At 45.1% G+C, this 27,082-nt stretch overlaps 1 protein-coding gene across 1 annotated transcript; it reads left to right on the forward strand.

Annotated features, from left to right (window-relative positions):
- On the forward strand, positions 1 to 25,116 carry LOC134601929 (extracellular calcium-sensing receptor-like; the record flags this gene model as incomplete). Its single annotated transcript, XM_063446435.1, has 7 exons — positions 1 to 155; positions 6,726 to 7,023; positions 14,857 to 15,669; positions 16,337 to 16,561; positions 16,947 to 17,070; positions 17,946 to 18,834; positions 25,101 to 25,116. Coding segments are annotated over exons 1-7 (2,520 nt in total), but the record flags the coding sequence as incomplete, so codon positions are not given.
- Between the last annotated feature and the right edge of the window lie 1,966 nt (positions 25,117 to 27,082).

The raw sequence follows: 27,082 nt of genomic DNA on the forward strand, positions 1-27,082 counted from the left end.
ATGGGGACAGAAAGTTGCAGGATTCCTGAGAGTGATATTTTAGGTCTATACAGGAAAGGCGACATTATCATCGGAGGTCTGTTTCCAGTCCACGTGTATCGGACATATTATGAACTGACCTTCAGAAAATCTCCTCCTGCTGTGACCTGCAACACGTAAGACATTCTTCACAGTGGTCCTCTCTCTGTTATTGTCATCCTCCACCTTTTAGTCTATACTCATACCTTCTAAATGTCTGACACCGTACCCTAGCGGATAAACTACTGTTAACAACATTTGATATGTTTAATATTTTGTTACATATATAATTGTAAATGCTACACGTGAAAGCTATCCTGTCATGCAAAATGTGTTTTTTTTTGGTAATTGCTCTCCTTCCAGTGTGAGCTGCTGTGCTCCCTTTAGTGTGAAGTACTACCTTCCCCCAGTGTTATCTGCTGCATCACCTCCAGTGTGAGCTGCTGTGCTCCTTCCAGTGTGAGCTTCTGTGTTCCCTCCAGTGTGAGCTGATACGTTCCTTCCATTGTGGGCTTCTGTGTTCCCCCCAGTGTGAGCTACTGTGTTCCCTTCAGTGTGAGCTGCTGTGCCCCCCCCCCCCCCCCCGTGTGAGCTGCTGTGTTCCTTCCAGTGTGAGCTCCTGTGTTCCTTCCAGTGTGAGCTGCTGTGTCCCCCCCCAGTGTGAGCTGCTGTGTCCCCCCCCCCCAGTGTGAACTCATGTGTTCCTTCCAGTGTGAGCTCCTGTGTTCCCCCCAATGTGAACTCATGTGTTCCTTCCAGTGTGAGCTGCTGTGTCCCCCCTCCCCCCCAGTGTGAGCTCCTGTGTTCCCCCCAATGTGAGCTCATGTGTTCCTTCCAGTGTGAGCTCCTGTGTTCCCCCCAATGTGAACTCATGTGTTCCTTTCAGTGTGAGTTGCTGTGTCCCCCACCCACCCAGTGTGAGCTGCTGTGTTTCCCTAGTGTGAGTGGCTGTGTCCCCCACCCACCCAGTGTGAGCTGCTGTGTTCCCCCAGTGTGAGTGGCTGTGCCCCCCCCCCCCCCCCCAGTGTGAGCTGCTGTGTCCCCCACCCACCCAGTGTGAGCTGCTGTGTTTCCCCAGTGTGAGCTGCTGTGTCCCCCACCCACCCATTGTGAGCTGCTGTGTTTCCCCAGTGTGAGTGGCTGTGTCCCCGCCCCACCCCCCCTCCCCCCCCCCAGTGTGAGCTGCTGTGCTCCCCCAGTGTTGTTGTTGTGTCCCCTCTATTGTGAGCTGCTGTGTTCCCTGCACATTCTACAGACATCAGTTTGTCCGTATAACCGTTTGGATCAGTGGCAGCAGCCTGATTAGCACTGCTTAGAGGTATACACTGAACTTCACTCACTGACAATAGAGACTGGGAGCCAAAAAAAACCAATTATCATATACAGGGCCGGACTGGGACAAAAATTCAGCCCGGGCAATTAAAGGCAGAGCAGCCCACTATTAGGGGCGGGGTCAGAAAGGGGGCATGTCATGTCACCACCACCAAATGAGTATGTTAATGTCACGCTGTTCCAGAGCATCCAGTGTTTTTAGATGGAAGTAAATGCCATGTTGTTTCTTTTGGGGCGCAAGCATGCGCTGTGTTTGCTGGCGATTTGTCTCTGGTGCCCTCAATAGTGGGATACCAGAGATCAAAACAGGAACAGGGTTGTTAAAGTGTTGTGCATGTGTGGGGATGTTCCCTGTGGTGTTGTATATGTTTGGAGGTTGCATGTGTGTAGAACAGACTTTTTGAGTTGTATTGTGTGTAAAGGGGTCTGTTTGTGGCGTACTGCATGTGGCTAGGGACTGCAGTCTGTTTTTCTGGGTTGTAAAGTATGTGTGTGTGTATTTATATAGGGCCTGTGGTGTGTGTGGGCCTAGTGGATGTAGTGTGTGCATGTAAAGAGCTGTACTGTGTGTTTGTGAGTGTATCTAGGGGCTCTAGTGTGTGTATGCATATAGGAGCTGTACAGCACATGTGTATAGGTGCAGTGATGTATGCATAGGTGGTGTAGTGTGTACAGGGGGTGCGGAATATGTATTTGTAGGGGATATAAATTACTGTGTTTGCATGCAGGAGGTGTAATGTGTGTGTTTAAAGGGTCATAACGCATGAAAGTGCAGGGAGTGTAATGTATGTTTAGGGGGTATAGAGTGTGTATGTGAGTGCCGGGGGTATAGTGTGTATATAAGGAGTATAGAGAGTGTGTGAAGTGTGTTTGTGTGTAAGTGCAGGAGGTGCAGTGTGGATATAGGGCTATAGAGTGTGTGCTGTGTGTTAATGCAGGGGCTGTAGTGTGTATATAGGGGGATAGAGTGTGTTTGTGTGTTAGTGCAGGGGGTGCAGTGTATTTGTGTGTTAGTGCAGGGGGTGCCGTGTATTTGTGTGTTAGTGCAGGGGGTGCCGTGTATTTGCGTGTTAGTGCAGTGTGTAGTGTGTTTGTGTGTTAGGCAAGGGGCTGCAATGTGTGTGTTTGTGTTTGTGTGTTAGTGCAGGGGCTGCAATGTGTGTGTTTGTGTGTTAGTGCAGGGGCTGCAATGTGTTTGTTAGTGTAGGGGGTGCAGTGTGTTTGTGTTTGTGTGATAGTGCAGGGGCTGCAGTGTGTGTGTGTTAGTGTAGTGTGTTTGTGTGTTAGTGCAGGGGCTGCAATGTGTGTGTTTGTGTGTTAGTGCAGGGGCTGCAATGTGTTTGTTAGTGTAGGGGGTGCAGTGTGTTTGTGTGATAGTGCAGGGGCTGCAGTGTGTGTGTGTTAGTGTAGTGTGTTTGTGTGTTAGTGCAGGGGGTGCAGTGTGTGTGTGTGTGTTAGTGCAGGGGGTGCAGTGTGTGTGTGTGTGTTAGTGCAGGGGGTGCAGTGTGTGTGTGTGTGTTAGTGCAGGGGGTGCAGTGTGTGTGTGTGTTAGTGCAGGGGGTGCAGTGTGTGTGTGTGTGTGTATGTGAGGGGGGTGTATATAGGATGATATGGCCATACATTATTAATTTAAGAATTTAAAAAAAAAAGTAATTAAAAAAATAAAAATAATGATAATACCATTTACTCCCCCCCCCCCCCCCTTTTAACTTGGCAGGGGAGAGAGGAAGTATTCACATACCTGGTGGTCCAGTGAGGGGGGGGCCTCGCGACGCACCGATCCCAGGTGGTCCAGCGGCAGGTAATTCAGTCTGTACCCCGCAGGGTACAGACCATGTTTCTCTCCCTCTCGCGAGCGCTGGGTTTTCAGAGCGTTGCCACGGGTTACCATGGCAACGCTCTGATAATCTCGGAGCTCGCGAGAGGAAGAGAAGGAAGTTGCTCGGCGTTCTCCCCTCCGGCCCATGATGGGAGACAGGACTCCACCTTGGGGCCGGTCTTCTATCAGATTACGAACACCGGTGCTGCCCTGCATGGGCCGGCAGGAGAGATCTCTTGATCTTTCCTGCCAGCCTCGGCCCATGGCCATCGCGGCCCACCGGGCATTTGCCCGGTTTGCCCGATGGCCAGTCCGGGCCTGATCATATACACTAAATGCCTTTGGAACTTTGCAAATTACCAGATATTATTGCAGAATACCACGTTCTATGTTATTCTGTGCACCAACTTGTTCTCTCCTCCAAATATCTGTAACCATTGAACTATTTTTCATAGCATGTACCACCCGTCAATCCTAAAATGTAAACTCCCCTATGCATCCAATGACTGGCCTGATATCACCCTATTAATGCATCTTTCACCATAAGAATTGTATCCGTTTTCTACTTACATTTAATATGTACCAATATATGTAATAATCCGTTTCTTTAAACTGGTTCCCCAGATGCACTGTATGACAAAGCACGGATCTTAACATTCACACTTTTATATCATTAGGTATTTAATGTTTATTTTATTAGGTATTTAATATTTGTCTGTAAACCTACCAAACCTCACATTCTGTGATTTCCAATTAAATAATTCTACCCTTCATACACCCGAATACAGATCTTAGAATAAAACAAACACCAGCCATATCACACAGAACATCTTAACGTTATATACTGAAGGAGAGAAATACAGCCATAACTGCCGTCCAAGAGTTGTGGGAGTTTGAAGCACAGAGTTCATTTCTTGTTTGTTTGTTTGTTGTTGTTTTTTTGGTGTAGTTCATATTCATTTTCTTTTTTTATAAGCATTTTTTTAAATGAAGTTGACACTCTCACTAACAGACACAGACTAACAGACAGACACACACACTAACAGACACTCTCACTAACAGACACAGACTAACAGACACAGACACACACACAGACAGACTAAAAGACACAGACACACACACAGACAGACAGACTAACAGACACACACACAGACAGACAGACTAACAGACACAGACACACACACAGACACTCACCCACATTAACAATTTTTTTAAAATTTATTTAAACACCCCCCCAGCCTCCTTACCTTTGGGAATGCTGGGGGGGGTGTCTCTGCAGAGGTGTGTTTCCCTGGTGGTCCAGTGGCTGCTGAGCGGCGCGGCCGGCGAGGGAGCACTTCCTCAGGCCCTGGGGAGATAGCGCAGCTAAGCGGACAAGGGCACATGTAGGAGTGTGGGGATAGATGCATGGGATTGGTTGGGAAGAGTCTGTGGGTGTGATTATGTTCTGTGTAAGACAGTGTGGGGGAGGTCTTACCTCAGTGCCACTTGGGATTCGGGCCAGCAAACAGCTTCCCTCCCGCCCACCCTATACTATATTTGTCGCAGCTAGCCGGGGGTATGTCCTTGCCAATTGAGTTTGAGGTTACGTTTAAGTAGATGGAATGAGATGAACAAGTTTTTTAAGGTCTCAAACCTCCCCTGCTCTAAAGGTTTAACTTTAGGTTGCCTGAGGTCTCGTGCCCATCGAGCGTGGATAAGGTCGGCTGATGGCAGGCATTGGAAGGATTTTTATGACGAGGGGGGAGGTGAGAGGGAGTGGTGATTAGGAACCACTCCATGTTTTTATTGGCAAGGACGGTTGGGTCACTGTATAACACTATGGGTGGAGTTATATATGTATATATGTTAATTTATGCTTATTTATGTCTAATGTTTTGGTTACAGAAAAGAAGAGATTTAATAAATAAAGTTATGGATGTGTTATGCAGTAATTTAGTTGTGATAATAAATGCTGTGGCCTGTTTCATCCATACTAAGTGGTCTGTCGTTATTGGGGGGTTTAATGGGGTAGATTTTGTTCTAGGCTGCATCGCGATTCCCCACTACGTACATACAAGGCCCTGGGGAGATAGCGCAGCTAAGCGGACAAGGGCACATGTAGGAGTGTGGGGATAGATGCATGGGATTGGTTGGGAAGAGTCTGTGGGTGTGATTATGTTCTGTGTAAGACAGTGTGGGGGAGGTCTTACCTCAGTGCCACTTGGGATTCGGGCCAGCAAACAGCTTCCCTCCCGCCCACCCTATACTATATTTGTCGCAGCTAGCCGGGGGTATGTCCTTGCCAATTGAGTTTGAGGTTACGTTTAAGTAGATGGAATGAGATGAACAAGTTTTTTAAGGTCTCAAACCTCCCCTGCTCTAAAGGTTTAACTTTAGGTTGCCTGAGGTCTCGTGCCCATCGAGCGTGGATAAGGTCGGCTGATGGCAGGCATTGGAAGGATTTTTATGACGAGGGGGGAGGTGAGAGGGAGTGGTGATTAGGAACCACTCCATGTTTTTATTGGCAAGGACGGTTGGGTCACTGTATAACACTATGGGTGGAGTTATATATGTATATATGTTAATTTATGCTTATTTATGTCTAATGTTTTGGTTACAGAAAAGAAGAGATTTAATAAATAAAGTTATGGATGTGTTATGCAGTAATTTAGTTGTGATAATAAATGCTGTGGCCTGTTTCATCCATACTAAGTGGTCTGTCGTTATTGGGGGGTTTAATGGGGTAGATTTTGTTCTAGGCTGCATCGCGATTCCCCACTACGTACATACATGAGCTCTCTGCTCAGCTCCCTCGCGCGCCGCCCGCAGAGCGAGACTGGAAGGCGGAGCCGGAATATGACGTCATATTCCGGCTCCCAGCCTCACTCTGCTGCGCGCGAGGGAGCTGAGCAGACAGTTCAGAGGAAGTGCTCCCTCGCCGGCCGCGCCGCCCAGCAGCCACTGGACCACCAGGGAAACATACCTCTGGAAGTGCTCCCTCGCCGGCCGCGCCGCCCTACTGCCCAGCATGTCTGTTAGCCGCGAGGCTATCAAGGCATTTGCCCTGGGCATTTGGGGGCGGCGTTTTTTGCCGTCCCCTGGAAAATGCCGCCTAAGGCAAATGCCTTGTTTGCCTCGCGGCTAATACGCCCCTGAGCAAGACAGATGGAGTGTAAGTGCTGTGTGCTGGGATATTAGAATGTGCTCATAGAATGTATTAGTATTTTTAATGTACAGCATCATTACTAAAACGAGTAAAGGACACGGACACTACATATAAAATAATATATAGATAAAATATATAAAATCTAACAGCCTTGACCTCAGCCCTGAGCCCTGATCTCTGATCACTTTAGAAAACCCATCTTCAGCCTTTTTAAAATGAGGAGATGTATGTAAAATATATTTTATTGTAATTAAATTGAAGTAAAGAATCTGTACATTTCAATACAGACATAATCTCTGTCCTTATAGCTAACGTAGATTTACTGATCAGGAAAGATTAAAGGGTCTGAGTTTACAGGTCTCAGATCAATGGCATCCTGTAATTTAATTCTCTATTTCCATCCGTCAGGTTTGTTCCTCTCACCTTTCAGTGGGTTCAGTCCTTTCTTTTGGCCGTGGAGGAGATCAGCAGGTCCACGTCACTGCTCCCCAACTATACCCTCGGGGTCCATCTGTTTGACTCATGTGCTTCCCCAGGACAGGCCTTGCAAGGGGGGTTATGGATGCTTACTGGAGGAGACTGGAGACCAGCTCCCAACTACGAATGTCAACTTCCTTCATCATCTCTGAGTGGTGTCATTGGGGACTCCAGCTCTGCAAACTCTTTGGCTCTGGCCAGGCTGCTAGGACTATACCTCTATCCACAGGTACAAACTGATACTCAAGGTTAATGTGACATTCAATTTGTATTTACTATTAATATTTTTTTTTTAAGTCAGCATTATAATAAATAATAAAATACATGCATACATGCCATTTAACTCTTACCATACCTACTACTCCTGAGCTGGCAAAGGTCCCTGGCACATTCCTTGCACGCTTCAGCACGAATGGCATTTTATCCTTATTCTCATTATTATGTTTATATTGTTAAAGAGTTTAAAGTTAAACAAACTTGATTCTCTACTCTATATTGATCAACCACAACAAGAAAAACACCTTCCTTATACAGTGGAGGTCCCTCAAGCTGCCAAAACAGCTTCATGGGATTTCTGAACATGTCCTGTGGAATCTGGCACCAAGACATTAGTAGCAGATGCTTTAAGTCCTGCAGTGGTGAGGTGGGGCCTCCATTGACTGGATTTGTTGTTCCAACACAACACACAGGTGCTCAATTGGATTGGGATCTGGAGAATTTGGAGGCCAAGGCAAGACATTGAACTCTTTGTTATGTTCCTCAAAATATTCCAGAGCAATTTGCATTATCCTGCTGAAAGAGGCCATTACCATCAGGGAACACCATTATCTTGAAGGCCTGTTCATGGTCTGCAACAATCTCTAGTTAGGTGGTATGTGTCAAAGTAATATCCACATGAATGCCAGGATCGAAGGTTTCCAAGCAGAACATTGCCCAGAACATAACATTGCTTCCACCGGACTGCTTCCTTCCCATAGTGCCTTCTCTTCCCTAGGTTTTGGAGATGTTCTGATCCAGTCATCTAGCCATCACTATTTGGCCCATGTTAAAGTCACTCAGATCTTTTCGCTTGCCCATGTTTCCTGCTTCCAACACTTGAACGTCAAGAACTGACTCACTTGCTGCTTAAAATATCCCACCCCTTGACAGGTGCCATTGTAACGATATAATCAATGCTACTCACTTCACATGTCAGTGGTTTTAATGTTGTGGCTGATTAGTTTATGTAACTGCATGGTTTTTCTTATTGTGTATCTACGGTATGAAGTTTCATTCCATAACAGTGGGAGTTCAGGAGATTGTGTGTTCCCTGTCATTCCAGTTACTATGGAATGGATCAGACAGACACACACATAAACATTAACAACGTTGTCACTAAATTGCTGCTGTAAGCTGTCACTATTAACAAACAGCCAGCAACGGCTACTAATTACCGACTGACATCCCACCTTGCAGCCATAACAAAAAATACAGACCACTTACCGACTGCCGACTGCACATTCACTAATAATGCACATAGGCATATACGTTGTACGTTATCACCATAAGAACCACATGCTGATAATGAAAAAAAAGCTCACCCATAGCATGTATACTTCATCCTTCGATTGGCCTTAACAGGAAACAGATACAGTGTATACGATGAATTAAACTGTTATGCCCAATACAGATCTATGAGTCTTGTGAGATTAAAGGATCACTATAGGGTCAGGAACACAAACATGTATTCCTGACCTTATAGTGTTAACACCACCATCTAGCCCCCCTAAGTCCCTCATGCCTCCATAAATATAGCAAAATCTTACTGTATTCAAGCCTGCAGCTGTAACTCTGGATGCTGTTAGACTCAAAAAAACAAGCAGTCTGCTGACATCATCAGAAGTGGAGACTGACAAAGAGGCAAATCAGGGGCAGAGCCAGCATGATTCAAGCACAGCCCTGGCCAATCAGCATCTCCTCATAGGGATGAATTGAATCAATGAATCTCTATTAGGAAAGTTCAGTGTCTGCATGCAGAGGGTGGAGATATTGAATGTTTGCATGCATTTTAGGCAACCATGACCCAGGCAGGATCTCTAACAGCCATCTGAGGAGTGGCCAGTGAAGTTATCACTAGGCTGTAATGTAAACACTGCATTTTCTCTTAAAAGCCTGAAGGTATACTCACCAGAACAAATTCAATAAGCTGTAGTTGTTCTGGTGACTATAATGACCCTTTCATTTCCAATGTGGGAATTTTTCAGGAAACATGCACTTTACTTGTATGAAGAATAAGTAAAATATACAGGGATTAACTGTTAATATTGACTGTACATACAGTAAGTATAGTTGCCTGGCTAAACCAGGCATCTGAACCATGAGGGACATTAAAGTGTTTTACACCCTTCTCTCATTTTTACTGGGGTTTACTTTAATGACGATTTAAAGGGACACTATAGTCACCTGAACAACTTTAGCTTAATGAAGCAGTTTTGGTGTATAGAACATGCCCCCGCAGCCTCACTGCTCAATCCTTAGCCATTTAGGAGTTAAATCCCTTTGTTTATGAACCCTAGTCACACCTCCCTGCATGTGACTTGCACAGTCTTCCATAAACACTTCCTGTAAAGAGAGCCCTATTTAGGCTTTCTTTATTGCAAGTTCTGTTTAATTAAGATTTTCTTATCCCCTGCTATGTTAATAGCTTGCTATACCCTGCAAGAGCCTTGTGTATGTGATTAAAGTTCAATTTAGAGATTGAGATGCAATTATTTAAGGTAAATTACATCTGTTTGAAAGTGAAACCATTTTTTTTTCATGCAGGCTCTGTCAATCATAGCCAGGGCAGGTGTGGCTAGGGCTGCATAAACAGAAACAACGTGGTTTAACTCCTAAATGACAGTGAATTGAGCAGTGAAATTGCAGGGGAATGATCTATACACTAAAACTGCTTTATTTAGCTAAAGTAACTTAGGTGACTATAGTGTTCCTTTAACATGCTTTTTGTCATTTAAATCAAGGTATCGGTTACTATTGTTGTTTACCAACATCATTAATCTTTGTCAGATGATAAATTTGAATGTGTAACCCCCTTATTGATCCTCTGTTCGCATATTGATATTTTACATCACTCTGCATGTTTGCTGTGTTATCCTAAGGAACTCAGTGTTGGGCCATCCCTGTCATCACTGTTGAGCAGCGAGTACCAGGGCCCCAGCAGGAAGCCACTTTCGCCATCTTGTTTTGTAGAAGTAACGGAGTAGTCAGTATAACATTTCCTAGAGCTTTATTCTTTACAGCAAAATCTACATCCTCTGCGACACTGCAATGGATAAAAAAGCAATCCCGCCACAGAGCAAACGTGTCCACTAAAACCACTTCTTAAAAAGGGATTCCTTTTTTTCTCTTCTATTTCTCTCCTGAAGAGTCTAATCTCCCAATTTGTTGTTATCCAAAAATCTGTGTTCTACTAATCATCCAGGGGTGAATAAAGCTTGTTGGTTATACAATTTATGTCCATTATGTAAGATTCACATTAGACTGAAATGATCCATAACCAGATAAAGTTCTACAAAGCAGATCCTTGGTTAATATCCTGGAAGTGCACACTAGGCACACAGTTATTTTTTTATTAAATCTATCTATGCAATACTACACTATTTTCAATTTTATTTTTATATATGTTATTGTCACGGAAGCTCCTGTGCCACAGACTGCTGTAGAGACATAACAGCTAGCCTCCTACCCACAGACTATGGGCCTGGTCACATACTTTAAAATGATCTATAGGATATGGAGGTACATTGTGTTAATGTTGAATTATTATGTCAAATGTTGAGCTGGATGTGTTAATTGTATTATGTAAAAGGTATTGTGCTATGTGTCTTGGTGTCCAGCAGGAAATTAAGTTATCATGTCTTGATCCAATTATGTCCCAGACACCAAGACACCATAGAGTGGTTTGCATTGTGCTGCCAGAAGACCCCCTGTTGTGTGTAGGAGGATAAATGCATGTGTTTTTCTCTGAAAAAACAGCTCTCTTGTTTAGCTTGGTGAATTCAAACTTCGCGCCTAAACCAATCAACAACCAAATGAAAAAAGAAAGTTGGATACCCAAAAGGGAAACAACTAGGGGGTGTGTCTCAGGGGCAACCTGAGCAGGGGGTAACCCTCACATAAGTGTATAAATAGAAAAGCAGACTTGGTAAGTCAGAACAGGTAGGGCGCCCCCTAATTGATAACTATACATATGTTTGGTGACTGGTAAATGATGAACTAAACCTATGGCCACTATCATCAGAAACTTGGCTACTGTCTATATCACATTAATAGCTTTATTTCTCTCTCAGGTGCCAAAACCGTGCTTATTTAATATGTACAATCATGGGATATGGATATTTCATAGATCGGTTGACACTTTATCTAGTTCCAGCTTTAACCTAGGTATTTGTTGAATTTTGGACTTTAGTCCGTACAATCCACCAAGGGATACATTATGGACCGCTTTCTACTATGTGGGCCATATATGTCCCCTTAAGTTATATTCCGACTGTGTATATACATATATACTTTTTCCCCCCTGGGTACATTATTATCCGAGACTTGTAGATCCAAAGATACAGATACACTGTATCTAATTCACACATCACGGCATTTTCGGCACCTAGAGGGTTAATAAGGGCATCATTCATTCAACCAGCACTGACCTATCAGATACCGGATCGTCACTGGGGGCTGGCCTTGACTGATCTCGGCCGTTTTCGGCGCGAACGCAATACACACGCCCCCAGTCTTAACTAAGTGCAGAGGGCTATTTAAGGAGCCTCCGATGCCCACATCACCTGTTAAACCTCAGAAGACGGCGCGTTTAGCAGCGCCGAAACACGTGTTAGGTAGCAGGCAGGAGGGATGTTTGAGAACCTGGAGATCTATCGTAGTTTAGCATTATCCACAAGCTAGTCTTACCTTGACGTTCTTGCTAAGATTTTTTAGAGGAGTGAGTGGGAGGGCAGGGTAAAGGTGTGGTTTGACGGGGAATCTCGGATCCTTTTCGTCAGACTGTGTATGTTGCCGATTAGTCTGTCTCTAGGACCATCTCCGGATTTACGAGTTGACTGTGCCACACCAGACTCCCCTCTACTACTCCCCTCCCCTAGATACAGTGTTCAAAGCAGCTGTTACGCAAATTGTTACACTGTATACATCTGGCTGTCGAATTACTAAGGTAGCAGGCACGAAGGATTTCTGTGAACCTGGAAGCCTATTAGCATCAGAGTTTTGCATGACTAGCCAGTCAGCCGGTCTTTGACACATTCCTTTGCCAAGATCTATTAGAGGAATGAGTGGGAGGACAGGGTAAAGCTGTGGTTTGACGGGGAATTTATAATTTACATATATTCTTTCGTCAGATTTATATATTTTTTGTACCACACCGTTCTTTCCTCAATTGCTCCCCTCCCCTAGATACAGTGTTCAAGCAGCTGCTACATAACCGGCTACACTGTATCCACTTAGCTGTCGGATCTTGACTAGGGGCTGATCTCACTGTATATAGACTTCACCCACAACCCCCCCTTTTTTGCTACACCCTTTTCTCCCCCTAATAGACTACCACTTGCAACTCTCCCAAACCTATAGAAGTTGCTTTGATTATAGTCAGGGGAGTTTTTTCGAAGGTTGTGACTAGGGCATCAGTGGTAGGAATTGCTCCATATGAAGGACATTTCCCTGAAGCACTAGTGCTGAGTGACGGACCCCACAGGTTAGGGGGACCTCCCTGTTATATTCTCAGGGTAACTCCCTGAGGACGTTTATCCCCGTCCAGGCACGTTCTCGTTTGATACATCCTCCTGTGTTTTTATAATTTTTTCTTTTCTTTTCAAGTTTCCTATTGCAGGCAAAACTATTTTATTACAGTAACTATTAAAAGCTATGTTTTAATATTCTTTGCACATATGTATAGTTATCAATTAGGGGGCGCCCTACCTGTTCTGACTTACCAAGTCTGCTTTTCCAATCAACAACCAATCAGCTGAAAGGGCGTAAACCAAATTGCGCCAATCAGCGCTCGGGGAGGAGAAGGGTTTCGCCACCCAATCAGACGAAAGGGCGCGAAACCCTGTTTGGAAGGCACTCCTTCTCTGATTGGTCACCTGCGCTCCGCAGCGACCAATCAGCGCTCCCTTATGTCGACCAATCAGGAGAATGGGAGCGCCTTCTCCGATTGGTCAGCATGGACTTGCAGGCAGCCAGCAGGTCTCTGTGGCTGTGAAGCCGACTCACAGTCCCAGGGTCCCCGCTGGGGCTCACGCCTCTCCCCTGCGGCCGCCTCCACTGAGGCAAACCTTGCCTCACAGCCCCAGGGTAGGGTAACTGTGATTATGGCTCCTTTAGGATTAGGTAAGGGTGATCCGAACCACCAGTACCCCAGAAGATATCCCCACCAACATCAGGAACCCGTCCCTGGAGTCCCGGTGTGAAGAACCCGCAAGGGAAGCATCCCTCTTCTGGATCTGAACACTCCCTCTGGTGGTCACCCAGGGGAATGCTCCCCCTTGTGGCCACCCAGGGGAGCGCTCATTAATTACTTCCCTTGCAGTTTCACACCTATGTTGCAAGTGCGAACGTTCTGATTAATTGGTGGGAACATTCTAGTGGGGCACCGGGGTGGTCCTTGTTCGGGAGGTGAACAGGCTCCATGCGCCGCAGCGCCCCCACTCGGTAAAAAAGCATATTACACAGTTAAAATAAAACTCAATTGGGAAACACACATTTTCTAATGGGGAATATACGAATATAGAAGAGGGCAATTCAGGGACAGCCAGTGGTCCTGCCACAACCCTCACTCCACAGCTGCAGGATGTGTTGCAGGGAGTGGAGACAACCGGTCTCACACCCCAGCGGCAGTGCTTTTTACAGGGAAAGGAGACAACCAGTCTCTCTCCCCAGTGGCACTGTACAGTGAAGGGAGTGGAGACAGCCAGTCCCCCTCTCCAACATCAGAAGGAGTGAAGATGGTCGGTTCCCCTCCCCAGCGGCAGCTGGAGCAACCAGGAATGGAGACAGTTGGTCCCCCTCCTCAGCAGCAGTGCTTATTACAGGGAGAGGAGACAACCAGTCTCTCTCCCCAGTGGCAGTTGGAGCTACTGGGAGAAACAGGGGTTGGCGGACGTTCCCCACAGTGCAACGGGGAACTTCCAAGATGGAGCGTTGTCCAGGAGGCTACCCATGTGGATTTACTTTTTGGGGCTGGTTTGGGGGTCTAGTACCTTGTTAGTCTACTCTTTGGGGGGAATATATGTCACGGAAGCTTCAGTGCCACAGCCTGCTGGAGAGGCATACCAGCTAGTCTCCTGCTCACAGACTATGGGCCTGGTCACAGACTTTAAAATGATATATAGGATATTGGGATACATTGTGTTAATGTTGAATTATTATGTCAAATGTTGAGCTGGATGACAGCTATTGTGTTAATTGTATTATGTAAAAGGTATTGTGCTATGTGTCTTGGTGTCCAGCAGGAAATTAAGTTATCATGTCTTGATCCAATTATGTCCCAGACACCAAGACACCAGAGAGTGGTTTGCATTGTGCTTGCTGTTGTGTGTAGGGGGATCAATTCATGCGTTTTTCTCTGAAATAAACAGTTCTCTTGATTTGCCCAATACGACTGGTCTTGTCCACTATATTGGAGAATTTTACAAAGTTCCTGAGAGCTAGAATCACTGTATGCTGTAGCTGAATCTAGGAGCAGCAGAGGATTAGAGAAGCGGCGACCAAGGGACACTAAGAGACCCTGGAATCTGTGACAGTTATCATTCAATCTATTCTCCAATACCTGAGTTCAAAAGATTTTATGACTTTATTATTAGGAAAAAACTGCATTAAACCTATTTAACCTAGTTCATACTTTTCCCATTGATGTCAATGAAATGTATCTGCATTGTCTATTTGTTTTGAAATGTTTTCTAGGCACCCCTTTTTTGTACCTAGGATAGCATAACCCTGTTTGCTATAGTATACTATATGTCACTGATTTCTACATTTCAATCCATTCTATTTTTTCTCCCTATCTTTTTTTTAGATTAGTTACTTCTCTACCAGTTCACTCCTGGGTGACAGGACACAGTTCCCTTCCTTTTTTAGGACTGTTCCCAGTGACGCTTTTCAATCCCAAGGACTGGCAGAGCTTATATCCCACTTTGGATGGACCTGGGTTGGATTGGTGGCTGAAAACAGTGACTATGGATTTGATGGAATACGGGCCACCAAGACTGAAATCCAGAGATCAGGTGCCTGTGTTGCCTTCACAGAATACATCCTAACCAGTCGTGCAGATCGAAATGCTCCCCACATTGCAAAGGTCATTGCAGAATCAAATGTCAACACCATAGTGGTGTTTTCTAGTGGCTCCAACCTGCTTCCAGTGGTAGAGGAACTCTTGAGACAAAATATTACAGGGAAAACGTGGGTGGCCAGTGAATCATGGTCAACATCTGCTCTAGTCTCCAAGGAGAAGTATTGGAGTATCCTGAAAGGAACCATTGGTTTTGCCTTACATAGTGGACAAATCTACTCTTTTAAAGAGTTCCTTGGTGCGGTCAACCCAATGGATACTCCAGATGACATATTTTTAAAGGAATTTTGGGAAGTAAACTTTGGCTGTAAATGGAAGCTTCCAGGGACAATTCTTTCTAATACTACAAGAGTCTGCACAGGTCAGGAATTTCTTGGGAACTCTTTAAGTGGTATCAGCATCCTAAGGGTGACATACAGTGTATACATTGCAGTTTATACCTTGGCTTGGGCATTCCAGGACATCCTAACTCGTAGACAAAAACTTTGCTCTGAATCACCAAAGCATTGCAGAGAATCACTGACTTTTCAACCATGGGAGGTAATAACCCTTTATTTGTATATATTTTTGGAATATTAAAATAGCGGTGTAACCTTTGCAAGGCGTGAGATGTTTCTTTTCCAGAGGAGTATATTATGTTACAAAAAGGAGTATCTTTCTTATTAAATTAATGCAATTTTTCAGTTATCAAACATTTTTATAATGCCAAAAGTGGAATAGATTTACAAACAATGTTACACACTGTCCATGAAATGTAAAATTTTTAAAATGTATAGTGTGCTAGGATGTGCAACATTATTCATTGAACAGCTGTGGTACTTCCTGATATATTTGATATATAGCTGGATACAATATCACGGTATATTTAGTGTGAGTCAAGTTTATTTGGTTGGCCATTACAGCCAGCAAGAGAACTCAAGTTTCATTCTCTTCTCACTCCTATTATTGATCCTCTCTTGGAAGAGTAGATCTCAACACATACCGGATGGTCTCACCACGGACCACAGTCCCATGTCCATAGTTCTAGGTCCTTCATGTGATGCTGAACGGCCACCAAACCCTTCACGTGTCTGGTATGATAATATTTCTGGTGCCCCAAAACAGAGAAAAAAATCAACATAAAGATAGATAAAAATGCAGTGGCTGCGGTAAAGTTTGGATGTCTACATGATGCATGTTATATGTCATGTAGGTCATATCCTTCTAGGTTCTGAAATCTATGAAGACTGTCCGCTTTAAGACTGAGGACAAGAGAGATGTATATTTTGACTCCAACGGGAATCTCCCAGCTGTATATGATATTGTCAATTGGCAAATAGACTCACAAAATGTAAAGCACGTGAAGGTTGGCAGTTACGATGGCAGTGCGAAGCCAGGGTACAAATTTATGGTGAACGCAAGCATCTTCCAGTGGACATCAGGGCATAAGCAGGTATATATTTACAGACAAAATAACTCAGAAATGACCGGCAAACACACACTGCTACCCAGACTGTGCTCGCAGACTACAAGAGATACAGCTACTTCACAATGTTACACTCACAAACACACATTGCTACACACATTGCTGCCCACACTGCTACACACACTTTCCACACACATTGCTGCACATACTGCTACTACCCCCACTATTATGCACACACAAACGCACACTACTGCACGTGCTGCTACCTACACTTTTACAAACACACACAAACATACTAAACATACACCAATACACACATACACAGACATGCACTTATACATGTGTATATATATATACAAAGAGAAAGAGAGAGAGAGATGGGTGCTCATTTGCTCTATTTTACTCTTTCTAGGTTCCTTTCTCTGTATGCAGCCCAAGTTGCCTGCCTGGTTTCAGAAAAGCAGCTTTACGTGGAAAGCCTGTCTGCTGTTTTGAATGTGTCCTTTGCCCCACTGGAGACATATCCAATCAAACAGGTACAGCTGACAAGATAATCTACTAATTTATTACATATTTTACTCATTACAGCTATTGGCAAGCTAGGATGTCATGAAAATCTGCTCCAAGCAGACCAGAGGTAGACAATCTTCAGCCCTCCAGATACCGTGATATACATCTGCGCTGATGCTTGGCCAGCGCTATGTCTGAAAGAGCATGATGGGAGATAAAGTCCAAAATACCTGGAGTGTCAAAGGTTGCAAACCCTCCGATGCAGAGCCAATGTTAAAATGGAACACTAAGGTTATTTAAAGAGTCCCTTTAGGCGCGATAACCCTTTTATCTCATTGAATCAGCTTCACTCCACAACAGCTTCACTCCATTCATTGTTAAAATACCACTCCAGGCACCATAACAACTTAATCGGAGTGAAGCTGTTGTGGTGCAATGAGGTTGATTGTTGATCTCTCTGTCTCAAAACCTCCACTCCATGTCTGAAACTTCGATCAGGAAGCCACTGAGAGGCTGAGTGCCATGAGTTGGCCCCTGTGCAGATAAAATAAGTCCCCAATGGTGGGAAAAATGCATTATATTCATTTGACCCAAGGTTACTGCCAACAATAAATTATTTAATGTGCCATCACTACCTTCCACAAAGCAATTGAGACCACTTGAAAATTGGATACGTTTACTAGATCTTATCTTTAGAATATATTATATTGCAGATTGAAACGGTCTAATTTTACATTTGAAGAATGGGTTACTAATGTATGCCATTAACATTTTTTGCGTCTGTTTTTGTACTTTTCATTTATTTTATTCTGTTAGTTAGCCAATGCTCCCTAATACTACTTATACTTTTTCCTAGTTGCTATTTCTATTACCCTCTGTTCACACATTTTTCCTCCATCAGATTCAGTTGACTGCCTCCGTTGCCCATGGGACCAGTGGCCAAACGTCCATCAGAACCAATGCCTCCCAAAACCTATAGAATTTCTTTCCTATGAAGAGCCATTGGGATCCACGCTTGTGGCCACCAGCATTACCTCTTCCACAATCCCAGTGGCCATCTTGGCACTTTTCATGCATTACAAGACCACACCCATCGTCCGAGCCAATAACTACTTCCTAAGTTGTCTTCTTCTGGTGTCTTTGTCATTCTGCTTTCTTTGTTCCCTGACATTCATAGGCTACCCCCAAAAAGAAAAGTGCCTTATGCGTCAGGTGACATTTGGAATGGTCTTCACGCTCTGTGTTTCCTGTATCCTTGCCAAAACCATCACAGTTGTTATTGCCTTCAATGCTACAAAGCCAGGGAGCAGCTTAAGAAAATGGACAGGGCCAAAAGTGTCCTACTGTGTAATAGCTGTGTGTGTTCTTATACAGTCCATTGTGTGTGTGATGTGGTTGTCTCTCTACCCACCATTCCCAGAACGTGATATCCATACTCAAGCAGGGGTGATCATAATTAATTGTAACGAAGGCTCGTCCACTGCATTTTGGGGAATGCTTGGATTTCTTGGACTTTTTGCCACGATCAGTTTTGTTCTTGCATTTTTGGCCAGACGCCTTCCCGACAGCTTCAATGAGGCCAAATTCATCACATTCAGCATGTTGGCATTCCTTACGGTTTGGGTGTCGTATATTCCGGCCTCACTTAGTGCTCGTGGCAAGTATACAGTGGCCATGGAAATCTTTGCCATTTTGTCTTCAAGCTTCAGCCTGGTGTTCTGCATATTTTTGCCAAAATGTTTTGTTATAATTTTTAGGCCAGAACTGAACACCAAAAATATCTTAATGGGGCGAGGGGGGAAATAACTTTACAGAGTGTACAATGAAATGCCAAGAATATTTAGATATTTATTAAAACAAAATAAATGTAATACATTGTTTTTCATATTCTTTATTCATTAATCTTTATTCATAATGACTTTGAAATAAGTATTGTAAGATGGGATAAAATGGCTGACACCTGTATGGTGACCTAATAATAGTGACATGTTTGGAGGTCAATGGGCCAATCCCTTTGGGCAAATAGTGCTTAAAATGATTGTTCACTTGCATAAAATCAAGTGAACGATAATTTGTGTATGTGCATCCTGCGATCCCTATCCAGTTTTAAACCGGTGCTTTGTGAATATTCCAAATCTTATACTTTGTACAGCAAGCATGTCTAACTAGCAGCCCAGGCAGCTCTCTAATTAGACAATTTAGGCAGCCGCTAATATGGCTGCCTAAATTGCCTTAGGGCAGACTAACAAGTCGGGTCCGCGGTCTATGACCGAGGGCCCGATGCAGGGTGGGGGCTTGCCCATTATGCCGCCGGGTGCAAGTCCCTTCCCCAAGTCTGCCCTGAGAGAGTGCCGTGCCTTCTGTCTGCAGCTCTGCCAGGTGCAGAGTTGTAGTGTCCTGCGATCTCCAGCCAATCAGATAATTGCCGCAGGTTACCAAGGCAATGCTCTGACTCTGCTGGAGATTGTGAGACAATTACCATGTGGTCTGCAGCTCTGCACCTGGCGGAGCTGCAAACCAGATCAACATACCACCGGACCACCAGGAAGAGAAGCCACCGGACCACCAGGGAATGGATTAGGAAATACGTTTTTTTTTTTTAAAGGTATTTTTGACAGAACCACCTCCACACTATATTACCCCCTCCTCCACGATATCAAATAAGGTGGGCTGCCCTTTAGGAGAGAGCAAGAGACAGGTATGTGAGGTAGAGGTTAGTCTGGGAGGCCATAAGCTTTCCTAAAGAGATGGGTTTTAAGGCACTTCTTAAAAGATGCAAGACTAGGGGAGAGTCTGATGGCGGTAGGCAGGCTATTCCATAGGAAGGGAGCCGCCCGCAAGAAGTCCTGCAAGCGTGAGTTGGCCATATGGGTGCGGACAATGGACAGGAGGCGGTCACTGGCAGAGCAGAGAGACCGAGAAGGGACATACCTATGGATCTGTGAGGTGATATAAGAGGGACTAGAGTTGTTCAGTGCTTTATAGGTGTGAATTAGTACCTTGAATTGACTCCTATAGCATACAGGAAGCCAATGTAAGGACTGACAGAGGGGTGAGGTGTGAGAGAAACGACTAGAGAGGAAAATCAGTCTGGCAGCAGCGTTCATTACGGACTGCAGTACGGCTTTTGGGAAGACCAATCAGGAGAAGGTTACAATAATCCATGCAGGAAATTGCTAGAGCATGGACAAGCTCCTTGGTAGTATCTGGTGCAAGAAAGGGGCGGATGCGATCTATGTTTTTAAGATGGAATCTACATCTATATCACCACCTCCACACTATATTACCCACTCCTTCACACGATATCACCACCTCCACACTATATCACCCACCTCCACACTATATCACCCCATCCATACTATATCACCCCTCCTTCACACTATATCTCCCCCTCCACACTATATCACCCCCTCCTCCACACTATATCATCCCTCCACACTATATCACACCCCCAACACTGTATCATCCCCCTCCTTCACACTATGTCACCCCCCTCCACACTATATCACCCCTCCACACTATATCACCCACCTCCACACTATATCACTCCTACACACTATGTCACCCCAACACTATATCAACCCCTCCTCCACACTATATCACCCCCTCCACACTATATCACCCCCTCTCCACACTATATCACCCCTGCACACTATATCACACCCCCAGCACTATATCACCCCCTCCTTCACACTATGTCACCCCCTCCATACTATATCACCCACTCCTCCACACTATATCACCCACCTCCACACTATATCACTCCTCCACACTATGTCACCCCCACACTATATCACCCCCTCCTTCACACTATGTCACCCCCCTCCACACTATATCACATCCCCAACACTATATCACCCCTCCTTCACACTATGTCACCCCCGTTCACACTATATCACCCCTCCACACTATATCACCCACCTCCACACTATATCACCCCCTCCACACTATATCACCCCCTCCTCCACACTATATCACACCCCAACACTATACCACCCCTCCTTCACACTATGTCACCCCTCTCCACACTATATCACCCCCTCCACACTATATCACCCCTCCACACTATATCACCCCCTCCTCCACACTATATCACCACTCCACAATAAATCACACCCCCAACACTATATCACCCCCTCCTTTACACCATGTCACCCCCTCCACACTATATCACCCCTCCACACTATATCACCCACCTCCACACTATATCACCCCCTCATTCACACTGTCACCCCCCTCCACACTATATCACCCCCTCCACACTATATCACCCCGCATCCACACTATATCACCCCACCTCCACATTACATCACCCCCTCCACACTATATCACTCTCTCCACACTATATCACTCACCTCCTTCACACTATATAATCCTTCACCCTCCACACTATATAATCCTTCCCTCCTCCACACTATATCACCCCACCTCCACATGATACCACCCCCTCCATACTATATCACCCCTTCAAACTATATCACTCCCTCAACACTATCTTACCCCCTCCACACTATATTACCTCTCTCCTCCACACTATATCACTCCCTCCACACTATATTAACCCCTCCTCCACAATATGTCACCCACACTATATTACCTTCCTCCACCCTATATTACCTCCCTCCACACTATATTACCTTCCTCCTCCACACTATATCACTCCCTCCATACTATATAATCCTTCCCTCCTCCAAACTATATCACACCCCCTCCACACTATATGAGCTCCCACCTCCACACTATATCACCCCTCCACACTATGTCACCACCTCCTCCACACTATCAATCACTCCACACTATAGCACCCCACCTCCACACTATATCGCCCCTCCACACTATATTACCTCCCTCCTCCAAACTATATCACTCCCTCCACACTATATTACCCCCTCCACACTATATTACCTCTCTCCTCCACACTATATTACCCCCTCCTCCACACTATGTCACCCCCTCACTATATTACCTCCCTCCTCCACACTATAGTACTCCCTCCACACTATATCACCCCTCCACACTATATCACCTCCTCCACACCATATCACCCACTCAACAATACATTACCTCCCTCCTCCACACTATATCACCTCCTCCACACCATATCACCCACTCAACAATACATTACCTCCCTCCTCCAAACTATATCACTCCCTCCACACTATATTACCCCCTCCACACTATATTACCTCTCTCCTCCACACTATATTGCCCCCTCCACACTATATCACCCCCTCCTCCACACTATATCACACCCCAACACTATACCACCCCTCCTTCACACTATGTCACCCCTCTCCACACTATATCACCCCCTCCACACTATATCACCCCTCCACACTATATCACCCCCTCCTCCACACTATATCACCACTCCACAATAAATCACACCCCCAACACTATATCACCCCCTCCTTTACACCATGTCACCCCCTCCACACTATATCACCCCCTCCACACTATATCACCCACCTCCACACTATATCACCCCCTCATTCACACTGTCACCCCCCTCCACACTATATCACCCCCTCCACACTATATCACCCCACATCCACACTATATCACCCCACCTCCACATTACATCACCCCCTCCACACTATATCACTCTCTCCACACTATATCACTCACCTCCTTCACACTATATAATCCTTCACCCTCCACACTATATAATCCTTCCCTCCTCCACACTATATCACCCCACCTCCACATGATACCACCCCCTCCATACTATATCACCCCTTCAAACTATATCACTCCCTCAACACTATCTTACCCCCTCCACACTATATTACCTCTCTCCTCCACACTATATCACTCCCTCCACACTATATTAACCCCTCCTCCACAATATGTCACCCACACTATATTACCTTCCTCCACCCTATATTACCTCCCTCCACACTATATTACCTTCCTCCTCCACACTATATCACTCCCTCCATACTATATAATCCTTCCCTCCTCCAAACTATATCACACCCCCTCCACACTATATGAGCTCCCACCTCCTCACTATATCACCCCTCCACACTATGTCACCACCTCCTCCACACTATCAATCACTCCACACTATAGCACCCCACCTCCACACTATATCGCCCCTCCACACTATATTACCTCCCTCCTCCAAACTATATCACTCCCTCCACACTATATTACCCCCTCCACACTATATTACCTCTCTCCTCCACACTATATTACCCCCTCCTCCACACTATGTCACCCCCTCACTATATTACCTCCCTCCTCCACACTATAGTACTCCCTCCACACTATATCACCCCTCCACACTATATCACCTCCTCCACACCATATCACCCACTCAACAATACATTACCTCCCTCCTCCACACTATATCACCTCCTCCACACCATATCACCCACTCAACAATACATTACCTCCCTCCTCCAAACTATATCACTCCCTCCACACTATATTACCCCCTCCACACTATATTACCTCTCTCCTCCACACTATATTGCCCCCTCCTCCACAATATGTCACCCAACTATATATCCCTACCCACACTATATCACCACTCTCCACACTATATCACCCCCTCCCCACTATATAATCCTTCCCTCCTCCACACTATATCACCCCCTCCTCCACTATATCAGAGTTATCACCCCCTCCACACTATATCACCCCCTTCCACCACACTAAATCACCCCCTCACTACAGGGAGTGCAGAATTATTAGGCAAATGAGTATTTTGACCACATCATCCTCTTTATGCATGTTGTCTTACTCCAAGCTGTATAGGCTCGAAAGCCTACTACCAATTAAGCATATTAGGTGATGTGCATCTCTGTAAGGAGAAGGGGTGTGGTCTAATGACATCAACACCCTATATCAGGTGTGCATAATTATTAGGCAACTTCCTTTCCTTTGGCAAAATGGGTCAAAAGAAGGACTTGACAGGCTCAGAAAAGTCAAAAATAGTGAGATATCTTGCAGAGGGATGCAGCACTCTTAAAATTGCAAAGCTTCTGAAGCATGATCATCGAACAATCAAGCGTTTCATTCAAAATAGTCAACAGGGTCGCAAGAAGCGTGTGGAAAAACCAAGGCGCAAAATAACTGCCCATGAACTGAGAAAAGTCAAGCGTGCAGCTGCCAAGATGCCACTTGCCACCAGTTTGGCCATATTTCAGAGCTGCAACATCACTGGAGTGCCCAAAAGCACAAGGTGTGCAATACTCAGAGACATGGCCAAGGTAAGAAAGGCTGAAAGACGACCACCACTGAACAAGACACACAAGCTGATACATCAAGACTGGGCCAAGAAATATCTCAAGACTGATTTTTCTAAGGTTTTATGGACTGATGAAATGAGAGTGAGTCTTGATGGGCCAGATGGATGGGCCCGTGGCTGGATTGGTAAAGGGCAGAGAGCTCCAGTCCGACTCAGACGCCAGCAAGGTGGAGGTGGAGTACTGGTTTGGGCTGGTATCATCAAAGATGAGCTTGTGGGGCCTTTTCGGGTTGAGGATGGAGTCAAGCTCAACTCCCAGTCCTACTGCCAGTTTCTGGAAGACACCTTCTTCAAGCAGTGGTACAGGAAGTAGTCTGCATCCTTCAAGAAAAACATGATTTTCATGCAGGACAATGCTCCATCACACGCGTCCAAGTACTCCACAGCGTGGCTGGCAAGAAAGGGTATAAAAGAAGAAAATCTAATGACATGGCCTCCTTGTTCACCTGATCTGAACCCCATTGAGAACCTGTGGTCCATCATCAAATGTGAGATTTACAAGGAGGGAAAACAGTACACCTCTCTGAACAGTGTCTGGGAGGCTGTGGTTGCTTCTGCACGCAATGTTGATGGTGAACAGATAAAAACACTGACAGAATCCATGGATGGCAGGCTTTTGAGTGTCCTTGCAAAGAAAGGTGGCTATATTGGTCACTGATTTGTTTTTGTTTTGTTTTTGAATGTCAGAAATTTATATTTGTGAATGTTGAGATGTTATATTGGTTTCACTGGTAAAAATAAATAATTGAAATGGGTATATATTTGTTTTTTGTTAAGTTGCCTAATAATTATGCACAGTAATAGTCACCTGCACACACAGATATCCCCCTAAAATAGCTAAAACTAAAAACAAACTAAAAACAACTTCCAAAAATATTCAGCTTTGATATTAATGAGTTTTTTGGGTTCATTGAGAACATGGTTGTTGTTCAATAATAAAATTAATCCTCAAAAATACAACTTGCCTAATAATTCTGCACTCCCTGTATATTACCTCCCTCCTCCACACTATAGTACTCCCTCCACACTATATCACCCCTCCACACTATATCACCTCCTCCACACCATATCACCCACTCAACAATACATTACCTCCCTCCTCCACACTATATCACTCCCTCCACACTATATTTTCCCCTCCTCCACAATATTTCACCCCCACTATATCTCCCTATCCACACTATATCACCACCCTCCACACTATATTACCCCCTCCACATTATATTACCTCCCTCCTCCACAATATATCAATCCCTCCACACTATATTACCCCCTCCTCCACAATGTCACCCCCACTCTATCTCCCTCTCCACACTATATCACCATCCTCCTCACTATATCCCCCACACTATATCACCCCCTCACTCTGTCACAGTCACCCTGTCAATTAACCCCCCTTAACCCTGTCATGTTCACCTCCCCCTGCCCTGTTACACTCACTCCTCCACACCATACCACATTCCCCCCAACCCTGTTATATTGACCCTCCAACCATGCCACATTCACCCTGCCACATTAACACTTTTCCATATACATTCTTTTTTTTCTACTGTGCTTTTCTAAATAAACCTACATTTCTATGAAAATTTAAGTTTTTGTTTTTTTTGCGGCCCACATAAACGTAAATCTTGTTTATTTGGCCCCTTTTTAGCCTTTGAGTTTGACATGCTTGTTGTACAGGATTTGGATGTGAAGGCGCCAATTTTAATCTAGACACCGAACGCGTCTGGGCTTTTGCTGCTGATTCGCTTGGGCCAATCGTATTTGGCTTTAGAAAATATGAGTAGAGTTGAGCGGACACCTGGATGTTCGGGTCCGGCGGCTTCGGCCGAACTTTGAAAAAAAGTCTGGGTTCGGGCTCGAACTTGACCACGAACCCGAACCCTTATTGAAGTCAATGGGGACCCGAACTTTAGGGCACAAAAATGGCTCTAAAAATCTCCTGGAAAGTGCTAGAGGCCTGCAAGAGGGAGTAAAATAGGGGTAAGAGTAGGAAAAGTGCCCTGCAAATAAATAGGGAAATCACTCAAAAATAACATAAAATAAGCAGCCGATTAGTAGATAACTCCCTAATTCCCACGGTATTAGGGAGCTATCTACCAAAAGGCTGAAAGACCTAAATTGGTCTTACAGCCACATTTACTAATACTAAGTAAAGATTACTTAGTATTAGTATTAGTAAATTCAGCCCCTACTCGCTATATCGCAAGTAGGGGCGTGTCTAGTAAACAGTGAGCAGCCAGCGGCCTGTCACTGTAAAAAAAACAAAAAAAAAACCTATTGCCCCCATCCCTGTGTGACGGGTGGGGGCCCTAAATAAGAATGTGGAGGGGGGACCTACTGACCTCCCACCAGCCCCCACACCTGAGCGGCGGGTGGGGGCCATAAATAAGAATTTGAGGGGGACCTACTGTCCTCCCCCCCAGGCCCCCACCCCTGCATGGCGGGTGGGGGCCCTAAATAACAATAAGGGAACCTACTGTCCTCCCCCCCCCCCCCGGCCCCGGCTCTAAATAACAATAAGGGAGGACCTAATGTCCTCCCCCCGGCCCCCACCCCTGAGCGGTGGGTGGGGGCCCTAAATAAAAATGTCCCCCCCAAGTGACTAGGGGTCCCTGAACCCCTAGTCACCCCCCTCCCAAAAAATAAATACCCCTACCTACCACCCTCATCCTAAAAATAATGAGGGGGGGGGGCCTTATCTAAATACCTGTTAAAAAAAATATATAGACTTACCATTTGATGTCTTCTTTCTTCTAAAATCTTCTTTTTTCAGCCCC

This window comes from Pelobates fuscus, chromosome 3, assembly GCF_036172605.1.
Source record: "Pelobates fuscus isolate aPelFus1 chromosome 3, aPelFus1.pri, whole genome shotgun sequence".
In the NCBI taxonomy this organism is placed as follows: domain Eukaryota; kingdom Metazoa; phylum Chordata; class Amphibia; order Anura; family Pelobatidae; genus Pelobates; species Pelobates fuscus.